General features: G+C 36.3%; 1 protein-coding gene across 1 annotated transcript in view; it reads right to left on the bottom strand.

Annotated features, from left to right (window-relative positions):
• LOC150088094 (transmembrane protein 8B-like) overlaps nucleotides 1-20,547 on the bottom strand; it is a 265,188-nt gene that overhangs the window by 164,434 nt on the left and 80,207 nt on the right. The window contains exon 4 of the mRNA XM_090370569.1: nucleotides 19,513-19,640. Within this exon, the coding sequence (XP_090226695.1) occupies nucleotides 19,513-19,640 (128 nt within the window). The remainder of the gene's footprint in view (nucleotides 1-19,512; nucleotides 19,641-20,547) is intronic.

The following is a 20,547-nucleotide window of genomic DNA, read 5'->3' as shown; positions in this document are numbered from 1 at the left end:
GGTGTGATACCTAAGGAGTGGAATAATGCAATCATAGTTTTGTTGCATAAGAAAGGAGATAAATCAGAAATTGGAAATTATAGGCCAATTACCTTGTTATCTCACATTTACAAGTTATTCACAAGGGTCATTACTAGCAGATTAGAAAGAATACTTGATGAGAATCAACCGAAAGAGCAAGCTGGCTTTAGGACAGGATTCTCAACTATCGATCACCTTCATGTAATATCGCAGCTAATGGAGAAAGCAAATGAATATAAAACCCCATTATGCCTGGCATTTGTGGATTATGAAGAGGCATTTGATTCCATACAGCATAAGGTAATGTTTCGGGCACTGGAAAGACAAGGCATAGATATCCCATATGTTATGATTTTGAAGAAAATATATGAGAACGCTACCTCCTTTATTAGACTAGACAAAGACAGTAGGAAATTTAAAATTGAGAAAGGAGTTCGACAAGGAGACACAATATCTCCAAAGTTGTTTACAGTTGCCCTTGAGGAAGCTTTCAGAAGATTAGACTGGTTGCAGAAAGGAGTCAATGTGAATGGAGAGTACCTAAACCTAAATGATTTGCAGATGACATTGTGGTCATAAGCCACGATCCCAAAGAATTAGAGGAAAATCTTAATCAGTTATGCAGAGTTGGTAAGGATTTTGGACTAAAGATGAATATGGCTAAAACAAAAGTAATGATGAAGAAGTATGCCACAGAAAGGAACATAATCATTGAAGGAGCAGTAATTGAACAGGTGGAGTCATACTTATCTGGGACAAGTTATTAGCTGGAATAATGATAAATGGCTGGAAGTCAAGAGAAGAATAAATTTTGGATGGATAGCATTCAGGAAATATAGTCACATACTGAGGACCAATATCCCAGTTTGTCTGAAACGTAAAATAATGAACCAATGTATACTCCCCACCATGACTTATGGAAGTGAAACTTGGGCACTCGCCAAAAGAATGGAAGAGAAGCTGAGAACTACACAGCGAAGAATGGAACGAATTAAATTGGGAATCAGACTGTTAGATAAGAAGAGAAACACATGGATTAGGCAGCAAATTCAAATAAATGACATTCTTATCACAACTAAAGAGCTAAAATGGTCTTGGGTAGGACACATAGCTCGAAGACATGATGACAGATGGACTAAGAAAATAACAGAATGGTACCCAAGGGGAGCTAGAAGAAAACTTGGAAGACAACAACGGAGATGGATAGATGAAATTCATGAGTTTGTGGGTAGTAAATGGATGGCCATTGCACAAAACAAAATGAACTGTAAAGTTGCTGGAGAGGCCTTCATCCAGCAGTGGATTGAAAATGGCTGATGATGATGAATATGTACATACTAACTGATATTTCTGTTCGCTTTTTTTTTTTTTTGGTTGTAAATTTAAAACAGTAAAAACGATAAGCAATTAATAACAAATAACAGGGCACGCACAAGTTGCAAGTGAAATACAGAGTAATGAGTTTCTGAAAATTGTTTTTATATGATGAAAGGGGAAACACATTTCACTATAATAACGTGAAAACCCACATAATTCCAGCTATCAATACTATAGCAAATGCAAGAAGATCGTGTTTACTACCTGTTTAATAATTAGATGACACTAACAGAAAAGCCCAATAAAACAGAAAGTGCATTTGAAAGTGAAACTGAAGATTGTCACAATTCTCAAACCATGTTGTAGAAGTACCGTGTTATATGGGGGTTGCCTGTAAATACAAAAGGCTCACAACTTCTACTAAACTGCTAACCGATCTCATTTCATCACCAAATTTTTGGGATCTCTGTAACCGACACACCTGTACACAATTTTTAAGGGTCAACCCAATGCTGCTGCCAAAGTTAAGCAGCCTCAAACTGAATGAAGATTCACACCTGTGGAGTCACTACCACAGCCAGGGGTGGGGAACCTTTTTAGTACTAGGGGCAAATTGCAAATGCATAAGAGCCTGTGGGGGCACATCTTTGCTGAGAAAAATAATGAATCTTAAATTTTACAAATTCATAGGTATGCAGGTGATCACACTAAACAATATTAATTAAAATGTTATAATCTATTAATTAACGACACATTTATAATGCTTTAAATACCGAAAGACCAAAGACATCCACAGTTATGTTTTAATTTTGATGAAACTTCTTACATTACATCTTAACGAGAAGGTTGGCCCTGCTTCGCTTTGGAAAGCTCAGAGATGCTAGACGGCACTGATGATGCAGCAATTGTCAGTTGGTTTACAAGATTATCATCCATAAGTCTAGCATGCAAGTGGTTATTGGCTAAATTTAATGTTGGGAAACTGTTCACATTGGTATTTGATAAAAAACAGTAATGCAATTTTCAATGCATGATTCCACAAAAGTGGATATTTTTCAGTATCTAGAGAGAGAGAGAGAGAAAATTTTTATTGTACACTAAAGATATAATAATGTGCCAGTTACAGCTAGGAGGCCAGGGACTTGACAATGATATAGGGTAATATAAAAATATGTACAGTATATAAAAATATGTAGAGTATAACAAAAAGATAACATAACATTAAATTAACTTAAAAACGTAGCATTTACCATTCAATAGATATCAGTATAAGGCAGAGATACACCAAGGTATGTACACGTTTATATGTACAAAGCACATATTCACACAAGTCAGAATATTTCACAGTGCCAAATTGATGTTCGGTATAGCATTTTCTTGTGAAACAGTTCATCAATTTGCCTGTGACGTGCCGGTCTGCGCCTCATAGGAGATAGCAAGTGGAGGTATCAGTAACAGTCGACATCAGGGGCCAAATAAATGGGGAATAAGTTCGGCCAACGAGTGCCTGTAATTGCAATCCGAAGCGAATTTCAGGAGATCAACTCCGATCGTTAGCAGGGCTTGTATTGTAGGAAGTACTTGGCCAGGTAGGAATCTGTCACTGACCTTCAGCCTGTTCCGTTGTAGCTGAAGAAGAGGGGCGGCTCGTACGGAAGGAAGTGGAACATGCCACTGACATATATCCCAGAAGAGTTGATTTTGCCAACCAGCATTTTGACTGTGGTCACAGTTCTCCTCATGCCGATTATTTGAGGCAGCTGCGAGATTTGAAGTTGGTCGGCCATGCTGGTGGTCCTCTGTTGGGGGGGAGTCGATGTTTGCGGGTTGCCCACTTCAGTATCCAGTATTCACTGGCAAGGATGGACTTCACGAGAGAAGGTACTGCGGAGGCCCATATTTCAGAGGCATACAGAAAGGTAGGATACACGATGGTTTCCAGATATCTGATTGTGGTTCTTGAATCTGAGTTATGAAGATGTTGACGGGCAATCCAGCGCATTCGGCTGATCTTGCGTAGAGCACATTCGATGTGACAGTTGAACCTAAGGTTTGGGTCAAAGGTTACACCGAGATCTTTGTGTTTAGTTACACTTGGAATAACTGCACCTTCCAGTGAGGGTTGTATGAATGTGGGACACTCCTTGAGAGGAAAAAACCATAATAACGGATTTTTGGGGGTTAAGTTTAAGGCCGAAATGGTTGAGATGGCTACAGAAAGCTGTGATCTTATTACAGATTTCCGATGTGATCACTCCTCTGTCAGCTGATGGTGGTATTTCTGTTAGGAACTTTATATCATCGGCGTAGGTAATGACATCATCTCTGTTACACACAAACGGAATAAGGAGGGCGGTAAAAAGTAACCCCGATAAACACCACCTTGCGGCACACCTGCACTGATGGATTGGGGGAGAGGTTGCGATGATTGAGGTACACTGTTCTATTCCAGAGGAGCGAGTGCAGAAAAGCAAAAAGTCACCTTTGATCCGAAAGTAATTGGTTAGGAGATTCAGAAGGGCTGAGATGTTCAGGCTATCAAAGGCAGCTTCGATATCGGCATAAACAACCGCCATTTCTGATCTGGCCTCAAAAGCATTTAGAATTTCCGTTTGGACTGCCAGATTGGTTGGAGACAGTTGATCTATTAGGGAGAACATAATGGAGTTGCTTTGATGGCTGCGGAAGAAGATGGCGTGTTATATGCGGAAGAAGGACTTTTTCCAGTAGCTTTAGGAGCGTGGATGCAGTGGATATCGGTCTATAGTGCTTTGGCTGGCTTGGTAGTTGAACTTTAGGTAGTGGGGCGAGAGCGTATTTGCTTCAGGATGCAGGAAACACTCTATAAGAGAGGATGGAGTTGAACAAGTAGAGCAGAGGATCAAGGATATATGGACTTAGGCACTTTACAATGAAATGCGGGACTTTATCGACGCCAGCGGTGCATGACGGACGCAGCGAGTTGATGGCTTGAAGGAGCTGCTGTCGATCGATTTGAATGGAAAACAGCTCATCATCTGGACCAGAAATGGGATCTGGTTGGTAATCATATGGTTGTGTGATATTGTCTTGGAATCTGGCTACGTAGCTGATCTATTCAACTGGATTGAAGTTGGAACCTGGTTCAGAGTTACGGGTATATGGCACTTTGCCTTTGGATAAGGTCTTGTCAGTATATTTTTTAATGGCTTGAGATTTCAGTCTGTTAAACAGTGCTCTAGCTTTGGAGTACTGAGTACATAGGATTTCTAAAATTCCAGAATAAATACACTATTAAATTTGGATTTCAAAGTATTATCCGATTGTAAATGAATTAACTCCAGTCGTAAGCAATCAGGAGCTTCATCTGGCATCACTCCAAAAAAAGGCCTCTGATTTAAATCACCATATTCTGCTTCAAGGTCCTTTAAAATTTCTTTAAATTCTCTGTTGTTTAATCCCTATTTTTTATGAAGTTAATACATTTTGTTACCACTTTCATCATGTTGGCCATTCTTAGAGAACGTGAGCACAAATTCTGGTGAATAAGACAGTGACAACTATTAACATATTAGATTCCAGTTGATGGCTCTCCGATTCTTTTTTAATTAAAGCAACAAGTTATTTTTGAGATCCTACCATAGATGGTGCATCGTTGCTCAGTTTATCGTAGGGTAAGTCAAAATCACTTATTGCTGATTTGACTTCAGAAAAGAGATCTTCGATATCTTTTATACGGTCAGAAACTGTCCTCCACGATAATATTCTCAAACAATCTGACCTCTTCTGGAGTTAAAATTCTTGCAACAGCAACTGTACACTCTTTAGCACCTTCATAACTTGTTTGCATTATGGATGTATTTTTGTGAATAATGTCTTTTGAAAACAGACTGCTGTTAAAGATTTTTTTAAAAATGTTACCTTGTCTAAATGCAGAGTCTCTTTCAGTTTTTCATATTCCTTATGCTTGGTCAAATAGTGGTATTTGAGATTGAACTTTTTATAAACTGCAGCCAATTCTTTACAAATGAGACATACACACACACTTTCCATTTACTTCCATGAAAAAATAATTATTCATCCATTTTCATCAAACAAAGAACTTTAGCCTGGAGCTCTTCTTCTTTTATTATTACTAGTCATTGCACAAAGGGGTTACTTTTATGCACTTTACAATATTGACTTAAATAGAACTAAGCAAATGAGCCATAAACAGTTCCAGATTAAGGCATGGGGTAACAGGGCAGCCACCTGGGGCACCAGAAACTGAAAAGCAAGGGAAGGATTTTTTTTTACAAAACCTAAGCCTAACACAATCTGCAGCCATAAAGTGATATTATTGCATCTAAAATATTCCATGATATTCCTTGGAAGTGTTGCAATTATTGCCTCAACATTCTCCCCCCCCCTTTTCAGACACACAATATCAAACTTCCGTCGACATATTAGTTTAGAAGAAAAGTTCACTTTTGTTTCTGAGGAAAGATAAAGCATGTTCAGTTGAACAGCCCTTCTGAAAGGGCTCTGTGGCGATTACAGCTTGGGGTTGCTGCCCTTACATAGATTTCTAGGATATGCAAAGGGGCACCGAAATAATCTTTCTGTCTGGGGCGTCGGAATACCTTAGTCCTGCCCTGACCATAAATGTTGCCAGCATTCAAAATTATTGCACTTCATCTGCAATGATGTGTAATTCTGCAACCGACAACCAATCAACACAAAACTTAAACCAACACTGACTATCCATCACCAATAGCAAGATCTAATAAGACAGAGCCAATGTGTGCAAGCGTGGTTTTGTGGGCGAAACAAATGCTAAATGGCTGTAATAACGGTGTGACTATTACGTCATCAATTCACATGCATTCCGACTCATGATTAATATGACAAGACAAGCATTACGGCTAACAGAAATTTGTTTATGGAGTGCTTAAAACAACTTATATTAAATGATTGTTTTTCCCTTAAAGGTGTATGTTGTTTATTCATATGGCATTTTAGAGGACTTCATCAGCAGGAGTTTTCAAATAATTTGACTGGGGGCAAAATTTTTGTATGGCTACCAACCATACAAATATTGGAATCAGGTGGAGTGGATAAGGATAAATTTGCTACCCATGCCGCATACAGACACTGAATCAGAGAGCAAGTCCCTGCTTCACTTGGTGTGTATCATTCGGTGAATTCGATGACAGTCATTGTGTGTGCGTGCTACCTTTGGATCCTAGTGATGAAACCTAAACTGCTGTTCACCAAAATGAGTGCTCATGCTTCTCCAGGCCAATTGGTGAATTGTCTAACTGTACACTTTTGCAGGTGTGTAAATCTGAATTGATTTTTGTGTATATTTTTTTCAAATTTCATGTAATTTTAATATCACACAATTGATATTTTTACATATAACACAACTGACATTTTAACTATAATTTACCTTCCACTTTTTAGAAAATTATTAATCTATTTTATATTACTGTACCCTAATCCATTATCAAAATTATTAATATAACCTATTAATTTCCTTATATTTCTAATTGTATGTTGGTGTATGGTCATCCCCTGCTAACCAATGTCCCATTAATCAACAATTCAATTAATCGACACTTACATATTTACAAAAATGAAACTACTAGAGCACTCAAAAGGTAATACTGTCAAGACTGATCTCCTTGTTATTTGGTGTTTTAACAATCACTAGGAATATGTTTAATGATTGGTTCACCAATTATTTTATGCCTACATTCAGCAAATATGTGAAAGATAATAACCTCACAGAAAAGTCCATTTTGGTTTTAGACAATGCTACTGCACACAACCCTGATGAGTTGAAACAACTTTCTGAGGGGAAAGGTTACGGTAGTTTTTCTTCCTCCAAACATGGCATCCATTTTGCAACCAATGGATCAAAATGTAATTGCCAATTTTAAGAACACATGCCAAAAGCTTACTTTTGTTCAGTGTCTGGAGGCAACAAATGGTGAAGGAAAACCATCTCTCAAAGAGTTCTTGAAAGATTTTAATATTTTAATGGTAATCTGTAACATCAGTTCAGCATGGAATTCTGAACCACAATATTCAGGAATTCCACAATATGAATTCATCTTGGAGAAATCTGTGAATGCAATGCACCTAGAATTCAACTTGTTTTAAAGGAGGAACAAATGAAGAGATCCAGCAAGAGATTGCTGAGGTTGGAAGCCAGCTGGGTTTTGACAAATTTCGTATTGAAGATGTGCAAGAACTTATAGAATCACGTTAACAAGAACCGAACACATAGGATCTTCAGCAACTTGCTGAAATCTCATGAGGAAGACAACCCTGTGCCAATTCTTACTAAAACTGACAGCCAACGTCCTTAATAAAGTACAGTATTTAATAATATTGATATAATAAAGAATGAATTAGAAAATGATGACTTTTTAGTTGAGGAGTTTGAAAGTGATAAGAGACTTGAACTTCATGGGATACTATAAAGAAATTTTTAATGCAAAGAGGAAGGCAGCTAAACCAGGAACTATGGACAACTTCATTAAGAAAAGGCACGTTTCTTTACCTCCAACTCTACTGGTCAATGCAGATGAAAATCAAGAAGATGCCATCTTACCATTAATTAAAAATGCTTCAGTAATAATATTAATTGTTTAAATTTAATTCATATGTATGATAAAGAATAATAAAAAAAATTAATAAAAAATGATTTTAAATGTTTGAAATTTGTTCCACCCCTAAAGGTTTGTTAATCAACGACATTTGATGAAACTAATTAACATTGATTAGCAGGGGATAACTGAATACCCATGACTTGTCAAACCCCTAGCCTTGTAGGCCATGATGAGTATTCATTGCCCACTGTATCTGGTTGTGTGAAATACAAGATTATTATTTATTTGTTTATTATTTAAATGCTTCACTGATTGAGGAGACATTACAGTTTTGGTACTGAGGAGGTTCTTCTGCTCTGAGTAGATATGCATGTGTTAAATGTGTTTGTCTCATTTTTGCAAACTTGCCAAGGTAACTTCTGGTCTGTCTCTACAAGCTAGTTTTCCATCATTGGTGTACCTGTTTTAATTGGAATAATTTATTGTTAGTCTGTGTTTGCCAAGTCACTTGCCATCATTCTTACAGAGGTTTCTAATTACACTGGTTGGCATCAATTTCCTCCCTGAAATAAATTTTACAGATTCTTGTAAGAAATATGTTCAAAAACAGATATGTGCTTAAAAAGTTCTCATCACCCTCAGTTTTCAAATAGTGTAGGTTAGTTACTGACCAAAAACCAAGACCTGTAGATGATTTAATCATCTTTTCAACATATTTTATCTATTAATTAAAAAAAAAAATTTCTAGAACATTTGGGAGAATTCTAGAACATTCTAGAGTATTGTTACATGTGGAAGAAAGGTCAGAATGTTTCTGGAAGGTTCTAGAACATTCGAAAAGTTCTCTAGAAACATTGTGAGCCTTCCAGAAACTTCTCTACCAGTATATATACAAGCGGATTTTGCACCAAGCAAGCATTTTAATATTTCAAAAAGTGTGTTTCAGAGCTAGTGGTGAACAATATGAACAAGTGTTTTAGTGAATTAGTGCTTGTAAACAAGTGTTATGTGCATAAGTGTAAATCATGAACTGTGTTTAATTTAGAAATAAAAATCTACAATTTCTTATATTCAACCCTACATGAAATATGTCGTTCTTGCCAAAATAAGCCTGATAGCTTTTGCTACATTTGTGGTGAAGTGGTAACCACTGTCACAACTTGAAAGAAAAGCCTACAAACTATTTTGAATGTAAGGTCAGAGATCACGGTAAAATATGGGCTCCAAAGATTTCCTGTATCTCAAGTTCAAGGACATTAACAGGCTGGCTTAGAGGTAGTCATCTAAATCAATGTCTTTTGCTATTCTGGTGATATGGCAGGAACCTTGAGACTACATAAATGACTGTTACTTTTGAATGATGCATGACCAGTATTTCTGGTTTTTCTGAGAAATCCAAACAAAGTAGAGTATCCCAACATACCTTCTGCTCTAAGGCCAGTTCCTGATGATGATACAGTGCCAGGAATTTATGAACTTGACTCTGATTCAGGATTGGAAAAGGAGTCTCCAGAAGAAACAGAACCCAGAATGAGTACAGATCCCCAATTTTCAATTCTTGATACTGCAAAATTGCATCTAATCACTCTGGCAAAATTGAACAATTTGGACTTGTCCAAAACCAAGGATCAATTACTAGGATCTCAACTTCAGCAGAGGAATCTTCTTGAAAAGGGTGTCAAGCTGTCTTTTTACAGGAAGAGGCAATCTAACATAACGACCTATTACTCCGTGGATGGTGCTTTGATTTACTGTAATGAAAGAGTTACATCTGGAGCACGTCCCCGAGCAGTGGAGGCCTTACACTGATTTATGCAAGGTCAGTTTGAAAGCAGTTTTACTCAATAATGAAAATAAGTATCTATCTACACCATTGGCCCATGCAGTTCACATGAAGGAAATGTACGAGAACATAGTTTTTTTGCAAAATAAATGCTATCAAGAATACAAATGGAATAACTGTGTTGCAAGGTGGATACACCAAGCAGTTTGCTTTTTATGTGAGTGGGACAGCCGAGCAAAGGATTGCTACTACAGAGTAAAAAAAAAAATGGCCAGAACATTCAGAAACTACACCAGGCCAGAAAAATGTAGTAAATCCTCCACTGGTAGATAAGTTAAACTGTTTCCTTCCACTGCACATCAAGCTAGGTTTGAAAAAAATATTTGTGAAAGTGATGAACAAAAAAGAGAAGGATTTTCCTGTTTGAGGCAAAAGTTTCCTTGAATCAGTGAGGCCAAGATAAGAGGGAATTTTTGTGGATCCTCAAATCTAACTGCTGTTCTAAGATAAGGAATTCGTTAAAAAATTAAATGCTACAGAAATAAGAGCCTAGAAGGCATTAAAAAATGTCTGCCGGTACTTTTTAAGCAACGAGAAATCACAAAATTACAGTGAAATTGAGGATGAACTAATTTTTGTGTACAGAGAGTTGGGATGCAACATGTCATTAAAGCTTCATTTCCTACATTCCCAGTTAGACTTTTTTCCTGAAAATTTAGGAGCGGCTTCCAATGAACATGGTGAAAGGTTTCACCAAAGTATTTCTCAAACAGAAAAAAAGATACCAGGGAAAATGGAGTCCAAATATGTTGGCAGACTACTGTTAGAATCTCATACGGGAAACACTAAAGGGCAAAATGGACTAAAGGCAAAAAATAACAAAATAAGTGTTTTGTTATCAAATAAACATATCCCGCATGCATAATTCACCATTAGTTCCTGACACTATGTACAGCAGAGGTTCATTGAATAAAAACCACATATAAACTATTTGTTAATTTATACGTGGTTTTTATAGTTATTAATTACTGGATCCCACATATAAACTAGTTATTAAGAATGTTCTGAGCACCTATGCATATGGTGCTGTGATTTACAACATCTAGCTATCTAAGGGTACTTGGTTTTGCTGAGTTGTGTACTGGAACCCCATAATCCAGCTTAGATCTGGCCAGTGCCCTGTACAATCAGAGCTAAGTATAGTAGTCTGTGATCCAGGTTGTTGCTGGGAGAATGCTGAGTTTTTTTTTTTAAGCAGGAGGTATATACAGTAGTTTCTTTATGTGCTCTAAGAATGCTGACTTCCCATCCAAAATCAGCCCTAAGAATTTTATATTAGGTTTCATTGATAGTACTTGCCTTTCTAACTTCAACACTGTTCGGGATGTAAACTGTACATGCAGCGGAAGTGGATACATGTTGTTTTCTGTAAAGATAGTTGAAACCCATTATCACGGGTCATTTACTAATTACTTTATTTATTATGTTCTGTGGTTGCCTTTCGATTGTTTGCATTTTCTGGGATTACAAATACTGAAATTGTCCATGTATATGCTGTTTATCTACTGTGCTTAATGATATATCTGCTACGGTGTTGATCTTGATGGCAAAAAAAGGTGGCACTGAGGACCAAACTGCAAGGAACTGCTTCTTGGCTCAAAGATTTTTGAGAGTGTAGTTCTTATAAGACTTGAATAGTGTGATGGTGTAGGAAGTTTTGGATAAATAGAGGCATATGTCTTGCGTAATTCCATAATGCCATGTTGTATCCTATGCCTTCTCAATGCCAAAACATACTGTTACTTGATGTTCTCTCTTTATAAAAGCATTCTTTCTGATATTAGTTTCCATTTTTACTACATCTTCCACAGCATCAGTTTCCTAAAACCACACTGTTGTTTAAAAGCTAGTTGATTTCCAGGAACCAAACCAGATTAACCTATTATTGACCATTCCCCCCCAGTATCTTGCACAAGCAACTGTTTTAATGCAATAGGACAATAATGGATTTGTGAGATCTTTTCTGTGTTTTGGAACAGCAAGTAGTATGAGTGGTGCAATCTTTCTGGGAAGAAATTTTCTATGTAAATGCTGTTATATAATAAAAGTACGGTATGCAATTATTCTGTATTTAGTTGTTTTATCTTTCATTAGTGTTTATGTCTGGTTCTACTGTGCCCAGTTTTCTCAGGGATAAAATGCTGTGAAGCTTTTGAATTGTGAAAGGAGGGTTGTATGGTTCCTTTCCTCTGGAGACTAATTGTAATCTGTGTTTTTCAGAGCTTTTGTTATATTTCTGGAATTTAGTTGTACTGCAACTGTTTGCAGATACTTCTGCCAATGTTTCTCCTAGTGCATAAGCTACTTTGGATGAATTAGCCAGTTCCTGTCTTTTCCAATGCATTATTGCAGGATTGTTGTTTTGGTATATGCTACTCATTCTCTGGATCTTATTTAATACTACTTGGATATCTGTATCTCTATTAATTGTTGTATAGTAGATCCAAAATTTATTTTGCATATGCAATTGCATCTTTTTTGCTTATGTTCTGGCATTATTATACTTTGAGGTTTTCAGTTGCAGGGCATTACAGAACTTATTTCAGGCTTTGGTATGCTCTTCCCCCCCCCATCTCTCTCTCTCTGTAGTACATTTCTCATTCCACCAGGAAGACTGTGTGTTTTGGAAAGCAAGATGAGGTTTGTTTGTTTGTTATTTGGTTTTTAGGAGCATTAGCAACTAAGGCCATATTGCTCCGGGATATGCGGTGGTCATTCCCTGACCTTTCCGCATCCTCCGTATTTGGCAGGATGAGGTTTCAAGTATTGTATGATTCACTGCATATAGTAATTTTTCTGTAACCTACATTACTGCAATTTCTGTTGTTCCTTCACATTTATTTCTGAATCTAGGGGTGACAATTCTCAGAATTTTCCCCAGTCTGCCTTTTCCAGTTTCCACCTTGAGATCCTATGTGGATATCACAGGAGGTAATGATTGCTACTTAATGGATTTTTAAGTACTTTCCTGTTAAAAATTGGAACTATGTCAAGGCTGAAAATAGAGAGGTCTGTTCTGAGCTCATATTTGATGGTGTATGTTCTCCATTGTTGAGGAAGAGAGACAGTATTAATGGTGGCAAAAGCTGCAAGAAAGCCAAGCTTATACAGCATTAGCTGTATAAGTCCGGCAAGATTTTCCACCTTTCCAACAATCAACTATTTGTTGGCTGAAGGAAATTTTCTACACATCTATCCTAAAAGACCCTCAATTTTAATTTATGTCCTTTTGTGCGTGTAGCCTGAGTAAGAGCAAGGATGCCACCAGCACTGAGTTTACTCAATCCATTCAAAGTCTTAAACACTTCAATTGGATCTCCTTGCAGGTACCTAGTCTCCAGATGTAATTTGTAAAAATGAAACCTTTCTTGCTAAAAGCACCCTTTTGTTTTCCCTCTCTAATCTTGCTGCAATTCTCTATGCCTTGCAACAGATCCACATCCCTCCTAATATGAGGCTTCCAGAACTGTATAGTGTACTCAAGGTGTGGCTAACCACTGCCTTAAAACAACAGGATAATCACCTCTTTATCCCTGCTGCCAAAATTCCTGTATATCATTGACAAAACACTGTGAGCTGTCCTAGCAGCCCATCTGCACTCCTCAGAGAACTTCCTGTCTGACTGCACAAGGTCTTTTTCATTCTCAACTACCCTGAGTGGGGTACTACACAGTTGTTATGTTATTCGAGGATTACTGCTACCCATTTGTCAATGTTAAGCTTCAATCCCACTTCTCAGCAAATCTGCCTAATTTTTCTAGATCTCGTTTCAGTAGCATACTTGATTACTGTTATTAACCACCTTACCAATTTTTGTATCATCTGCAAACTTAAGACTATTCTGATCCAGTAATTTTTCTATAATCTGCCCTCTTCTATTCATACTGTTGTTCTCCCATAGTGGGCTATGTCCATTTAGTTCTAAAAAACAAAGAGGAGATGGTAGCTCTAACACGAAGTAATCTAACTTTTCATATTGTATTTCCAACAGTTGTTTCTAGAAGGCTGTTCAGTTGTACTGTTTAAACTAGGATGTGAGGGTTGACTAATATGACCACTCCTCCATGAGCTTATCTGCTTCCAATCCCGTTCTTCCTATATACAGAGTAATTCTGTACTGAAAGGATGCCTTTTAGTTTTAAGTATGTGTCTTGAAGGAATAAATGATCATTTTGTCAATATTATTTTGCAAACTTCAACTCCATTGTATTAGGCTGTCAAACATTTAGTTTTGCTGTTGTTTTTGGATTTACTTTGGAAAGCTGATGTCTTTTGTCTGTTTTCATTCTCTTTTCTTGGAAAGATAGCCTACCTACGTCCATCTCTTCTTTGGCAAATATTTCTAGCACTGATTCTTCAGTTCATCTTTTTTGATTTCCACGTTGTGCATTTGTCTATTACATTCCAAACTTACCTGTTAATCTGTGGTTTTTGGTTTGCAGGTGGTGGATGTTTTTGATATAACCGAGATTGGCATTTTAATTTCCTTTCTTTGTGACTGCAATTGAGCTTGGATGGGCATTTCTCTTGCTTGAGCAGAGAAGGATTCATTTGGTGGAACTGAGTATCTGTTTGTACTTCTGTTGAACAGCATTTTTGCATAACTTGGGCATAAGCTAGTCTATTTGTATTGTTTGACGAACTACTTTTTTGGCTGCTTAGTTGGTTGGTTATATTTATCTCAGCTTTATACTTTTGTATTTCTTTTTTCCTTTTTCCATAATTTGTACATTCTAAAACAGAACAATGTCTATTGCAATTCAAGTACTTTGGCTCTGGTGCTGTACATTCTTTTACTGTCATGTTCCTTTGAACCAAATATGTAGGTAAATCTCTACATGCTGTCTGCTAAAGGCAGAACTTGTGACATTTGAAGTAGTGCACTGAGCTTGGTATATATGCTCTGATTTGGCATACTATGTATCCTGCCTGCTTTTATGGATTTGGTGGGGGGGGGGTTAATGGAGTGTTGCAAATCAAAATCCATTTGATGTGATATTTCCATCTCTCTAGACAGTGTGTCTGACAGCCATTACTCCTTGTTCTGTTAATTCCTGGAGTATTTCATTGTGTCACATTTAACAAGTTCCATTCAGTATTAACCTTCTGGATGAATTAAATGTTGTATGGAGATTAACTGTGACCAGGAGTCTTCCAAAGTTTGTTGTTCTTAGTAACTTCTCAGAATGTTTGATGTTTGCTGTTTCCACCAACAAGTCTCCAGGTTGTAAGCAATTGATAATTTTGGTGTCCCTGCTATTCCTTCAAAATGAAGGATGGAGGCATTCTTCCAATATTCTGTTCTCTTCTGGAGTTAATTATGAGGTATAGTGGAATTGTATTTAAGTTTATTTCTGTTCTTTGTCTCTTTTCAGTACTACTTTCTGTGTTGTCTTTTCTTTTGTTGGCTTAAGTCATTTCTAGTGGCCTTGTCATTTGAGTCAAATCTGAGTATGATGAGCTCTTGATGGGCAGGTGAAGGTTTTTGAACACTGACTTTAGTAGGACACTGGATCTCAAGGTCCTGCTGCAGTCAGAATGTCCATAAAACAGACTCCCCCACTCCATCTCCTCCAACCAAGAAGGGTAGAAAACAACAAAACTGGTAAAATCAAATTCAGGCAGCCACATAGATCTTAGTGCAGGTCAGAGAGAACAGTAACCAAACAGAAGGTGGCAGCCGCAAATAAAACCCAGCTAATCATAACCAGGAATTCACAAAGAGTTTATTAAATTCAGAGGTGATGCCAACACATTTATGGACATGTTAACACAGGACCCCTTGAAGCAGCTGCATTCAGACACCAATTCACAGGGGAACAGCAAAATGAACACAGACATTTTCATGTTTGTGACAACAACACTAAGATATTTCCATATTTGGGACTAGGATAGCATTCTGGTGTTTACATCTGGTGCTTAAAAGTCTATGTAGATATGAATAGAACTGTACCAATTACAGATCAAATGCAGTTCCTCATCCACACACCAGAAGCACCATCAATTTCTTTGCATTCCTTTCCTTTACAGCTACTAACATGTGGGAGTACTGAGCCAGGAACACATGGCAACGATTATGATGTGTCAGGGGGCATCCAACCTTTTCTGGCTAGGGGTCAAAACAGCTAAAAACATTGAAAGCATTTGTAACATACATTCTAACACATATTTAGAGTTACTTGTAAAGAAAGTCACTACTAATTTCAGAATGAAATTTACACTCTGCTTTTCTATGCTAACTAATATTAGTTAGCATAGAAAAGCAGAGGGTAAATCTTTAATCTTTTTGCTGCTTGTACACTCATTGACACTGTGCCTGCTTCCTCGTGCTGGGAGCTGATAACCAGGAAGGAAAAGTTCTCTTTCAAAGAACAAAAGGTGCAAAATGGATTCCTCTGCCCATTAACCTATTAGGCCAAATGCCTTAAAATCAGTTCAGCAATAAATAATAGAACTGCCTCATTCTACTAAATTCACACATTCTAAGCACTCCATGTCACATTGTAAAATTGCAATTCATTTTACTCATGGCAACTCTTTACTCTTTAAGCACACTCTCACCCTTTAAAGTACATAAATACTAAGCCACTCTTAAGATTTCTTAAAACAACATGGACACCAAAATTAGGAATCTTATTAGTTGAAGTAACTGATGTGTGATAATCAGATCTGTTTCAGAAAAAACCAAGTACTCCACAGGAATCCCCATCACAGTTTCTCCTCATTCCACCCTGAACACTCTGAATGTGTGTTAATCACAAAGGAATTTTTTTTAATCTGTCAAAGGAAGAATAAGGGGAAAAAAAAGAGCAAAACGAGGTACCTTGTCCCATAAGGATACACATTCCAAACCTGACTTGGTATTTTAAATGTCAAAAGTATGGACATTTAAAAATTTCTGCAGGAGTTTCTGCACACTCATATAGTTTGTACAGCAGACCACCAGAAATAACTGAATTGCAGGGGAAAATACTGTGCATTCTCTATGGACTGTCCCTGTTGGAAAACTGAAAAAAAACCGATTCAACAATATAAGATTGAGCATAGCATTACATATCAAAAAGGGGAAAAAAAATTCCAAGGTCAAACCATTGTTGGAACAACTTTTTTCAAATTATTCAAAACAGAATTCAATATCTACATAAACAGATGTTATCTTCCCACCTACCAACAATATTGGATTGGGTTCAATCATTAATAATAAATAAATTTCCATTTATTCTCTAGATGGCCAAGGACAGAAGAATTTACACATTCATTGTGATTGTATGCACATAGAATTATTAAGGACAGTCAGATTTTCAGTGCCACAGTTCACAATGGGCAGTGGCAGCATACAAAGTTGAAAACACCCCCCCCCCCACACTCCTAATTATAGCTGCACATGCCAACTACTGGATCACAAGTGGTCTACAGACAACATATAGATGCCAACTCTCCAGATTTACACTGGGGAATCTATCTTTTTGACTTGATTTGATCCCTTATCCATCTCACTGTTGTACTAGAATTGGTACCATACAGTTTCACTGTATTTTTGCAAAAATATTGTTTATCTCAGGCTTTTATATAAAAGAATATAATAATAAAGTAATAGTACATAAAGTAATAAACAGAAAATAAAGAAATAGTAAAACTTCATTAAAATCAGAATTTGTATAAATGTAATTATTCAGTCAGTCAAAAAAAAAAAAAAAAAAACCTCTAGGTTTTCATTTCCAGTGCAATGCATAGGCCCATGGATGATACCCTCTTTCAATTTACAAAGTAATAAAGATTAATAAAATACTTTAAAGTTCATTAAAACTAATATAATTAAAGATTTATTTTCAAAGAAATTAACACTCATTTTCAACCTTAACTCACATTACTGATAGGCTAGAAATACAAGCCAAAACACCACCCTTCCCTGTCAATAAATTAGCAGCCTTTGCTAATTTCTTGACAGGGACAATTACAAAAGCCCAATGAGAGGCTGAGAGACAAGTATAGAGACAATACATCATGGATTGTTAAAACAAGTTGATGCAATAAATAAAAAAAAAAAGTTAGTGTACATTTACAGGTTGAGCTGTTGTGATGATTTTATACTGATACCATCCAATGAAGTGTCACAATTTCAAACATTTAATACATTTATAGCAGAAGACAGAAAGCTAACTTTCTATTGTGAATTCCTAAGCCCAAAGTGTGTTTTCCTTACAACAATTGAAGTTTGTCAACTCCAAACAAAAATTGTAGATAGCAAGTTGCTCATCTGGGTTATTGGAAGCATTAAGTGTTATTTAACTAACTTAAATATAATTACAATTAGAGAACCAATTCATCATCTGATATGCTATTTGGAGAACAAGTTTTTTGAACCAAATTGAAACATTCAATAATTGAAAGTAAAGAAACAGATATTTTGTTAATCAGTTCTGTCTGTCAATTTCAATGTGAAAACTTACCAGATGCTATAATGAAAGAAAAAAAAGAACTGATGTATAGTGATCCTTTGTTGAATAACTAATAGGTACATAAGAAAGCATGAAATATAAATTATCCTGAATCATTCTTGGCATTTTAATAATTCCCTCATAGCAATGCTGAATGTCAAAGAATATTTAACCAGATTAAAAAAAAAAACTTGAATCCAGATCTCTTTCTGGTGCAGTTTTGAAGTGTTCTTGACAACGATGTCTGAACAGCAGTGCTACCATTGTTATAAACAAAACTTTGATTCAGCATTTCTGAAGAAGTACAGAGTCTGCTACATATATTTTTTGAACCAATGATATTTATTTCTAAAAGACAATTCAAATAGAAATCCACAGATAGAAGAACTTTAGGTAAGCTAATTTTTAAAAGCATATTGCAGTAGTAAGCAATCCAATGGTTGTATTTTAATATTAAACGTGTATTTGGTCAGTAAAATTTAATTTCTAGTGCACTATAAATTTCAAATAAACCTGTTTTTTGGGAAGAACTTTGTTTTCCTCACACTTACAAATATCTAATCTCCAGTTTTTCAAAAGTCAAAAGCTGGCAGCTATGACACCATAACTCAGTCCCATACATTGGCTTAATCAGATGAAGTGGTAAGCATGCTGATTACAGTCAAATGCACAAACTCCCGATAACAAACCTCTCTTAGAAATAGCTTGCTGCCTATATCCATACAGCTCCTACAGCCTCATTCTATTTCATCTCTCTCTCTCTCTCTCTCTCTCTCTCTACTGTCCACTCAATGCTAATCTTGGCATCTCTCTGCACCACCTTAACACTGCTTTCAACACTCTAGAAAACAATATCATTTCTGACAAACTCTAAATCTGTACTCTGAAACAGGAATTACCTGGATCCCAGAATGTGTAAGATTTAATTTTAACACATGACCTTACTTTCTAAATCAACCCAACAAACCACATACATTCAGTAATACTCATGGAAAACCCAACATACAAGGGGGTATCAAAAAGTTCATACCCTTACCTAGAAATAATAATAGACCTAGAAAGGTGAAACTTCATAGGAACTTTAATCCTTTTCTATGCACTTTCCATGTATATAACACATTTCTGCCATCTATGGTCAGTTCTTTAATGTCTTGATCATAGAAGTCTGCACTTTTTGTCTGAAACCACGATTCAATTTTAATGATTGATTTCCTGAGACGATTCAAAGCGGTGTCCACGCAAAGGTTGGACTGCTAAGTTATAAATTAATATATTGTACAATATAGTTGCAAAAGAAATAAAAATTTAAACTCACTTGTAATACTGCAGTTTTGTTACATTGTGCTGATATGCTACAGAATGGGGCAAAATTGTTATCACATTATTTTCAATTTCAGATTTCACAGATGATGATAACCATGCCATGCAAGGAACAAAGAGATCCTAAAATTATAATAAATAAAAATTAAGATATTATAATTTTATTATAATAAAATAAAGAGTAAATTTTAATTTCCAATGTACAGGAAAATAGAATAAATCTGGTATTCAAATATCTGAAAATTTAAAAAAATCAAGCACTTTTTAAAAATTTTACTAAAAATTTTAATAAAATAAAAATGAAATAATATTGTAGAATTTATCCCCAAGTTCTGCACTTCAATGCATGTTAACCTGTTTTCTTACTGACAGACATCTACTGTAATTCAAACTATATGCCACACAAACTTGGAAGAGGAATGGTTTTATTTATTTTTTAAAGTAATGGTGAAAACTGCTTCACTGTACACTAATTTCACAATTGCACTTGGTAATTTGGAGTACTGCTCCCCTTTCGAAAACTTCCTGTGGCTGCTGAAGTGAAGGCACTGGCTTTAAAAGTTTATGCAATGCACAGTTGGAATAAAAGATGATATCAGTCATAATTTGAAGCACACATTAAGAGACATTTTCAAGAAATAGCTGCAGTACATATCTGTCCTGTGGAGGTTTCCCACAGCAGTCAATGATCTACACTTTGTAATTTTACTATATTTACATTAATAATGAAAATCTATTTGCTAATCTGATTGATTTTCTATTCTATAACAAACAATACTGAATATTATTTAATTTTAAAAACAATATTCTTTATAACAGAACATCTTGTTGTTGTTGTTTTTTAGGAACATTAGCAACTAAGGCCATATTGCTCCGGGAATATGCAGTGGTCATTCCATGACCTTTCTGCTCCGCGAATATGCAGTGGTCATTCCATGACCTTTCCGCATCCTCCGTATTTGGTGGTGACGGGCTCGAACCCCAGTCTAATCAAGAAGCGTGTGCTACGCACTGCTGCTCCTTCCCTCCT

This window comes from Mastigoproctus giganteus, chromosome 3 (assembly GCF_048544385.1).
Source record: "Mastigoproctus giganteus isolate SK-2022 chromosome 3, ASM4854438v1, whole genome shotgun sequence".
Taxonomy (NCBI): Eukaryota; Metazoa; Arthropoda; class Arachnida; order Uropygi; family Thelyphonidae; genus Mastigoproctus; species Mastigoproctus giganteus.
Note: the sequence above shows the minus strand (reverse complement) of the source record. Positions and strands in the feature narration are given on the sequence as shown.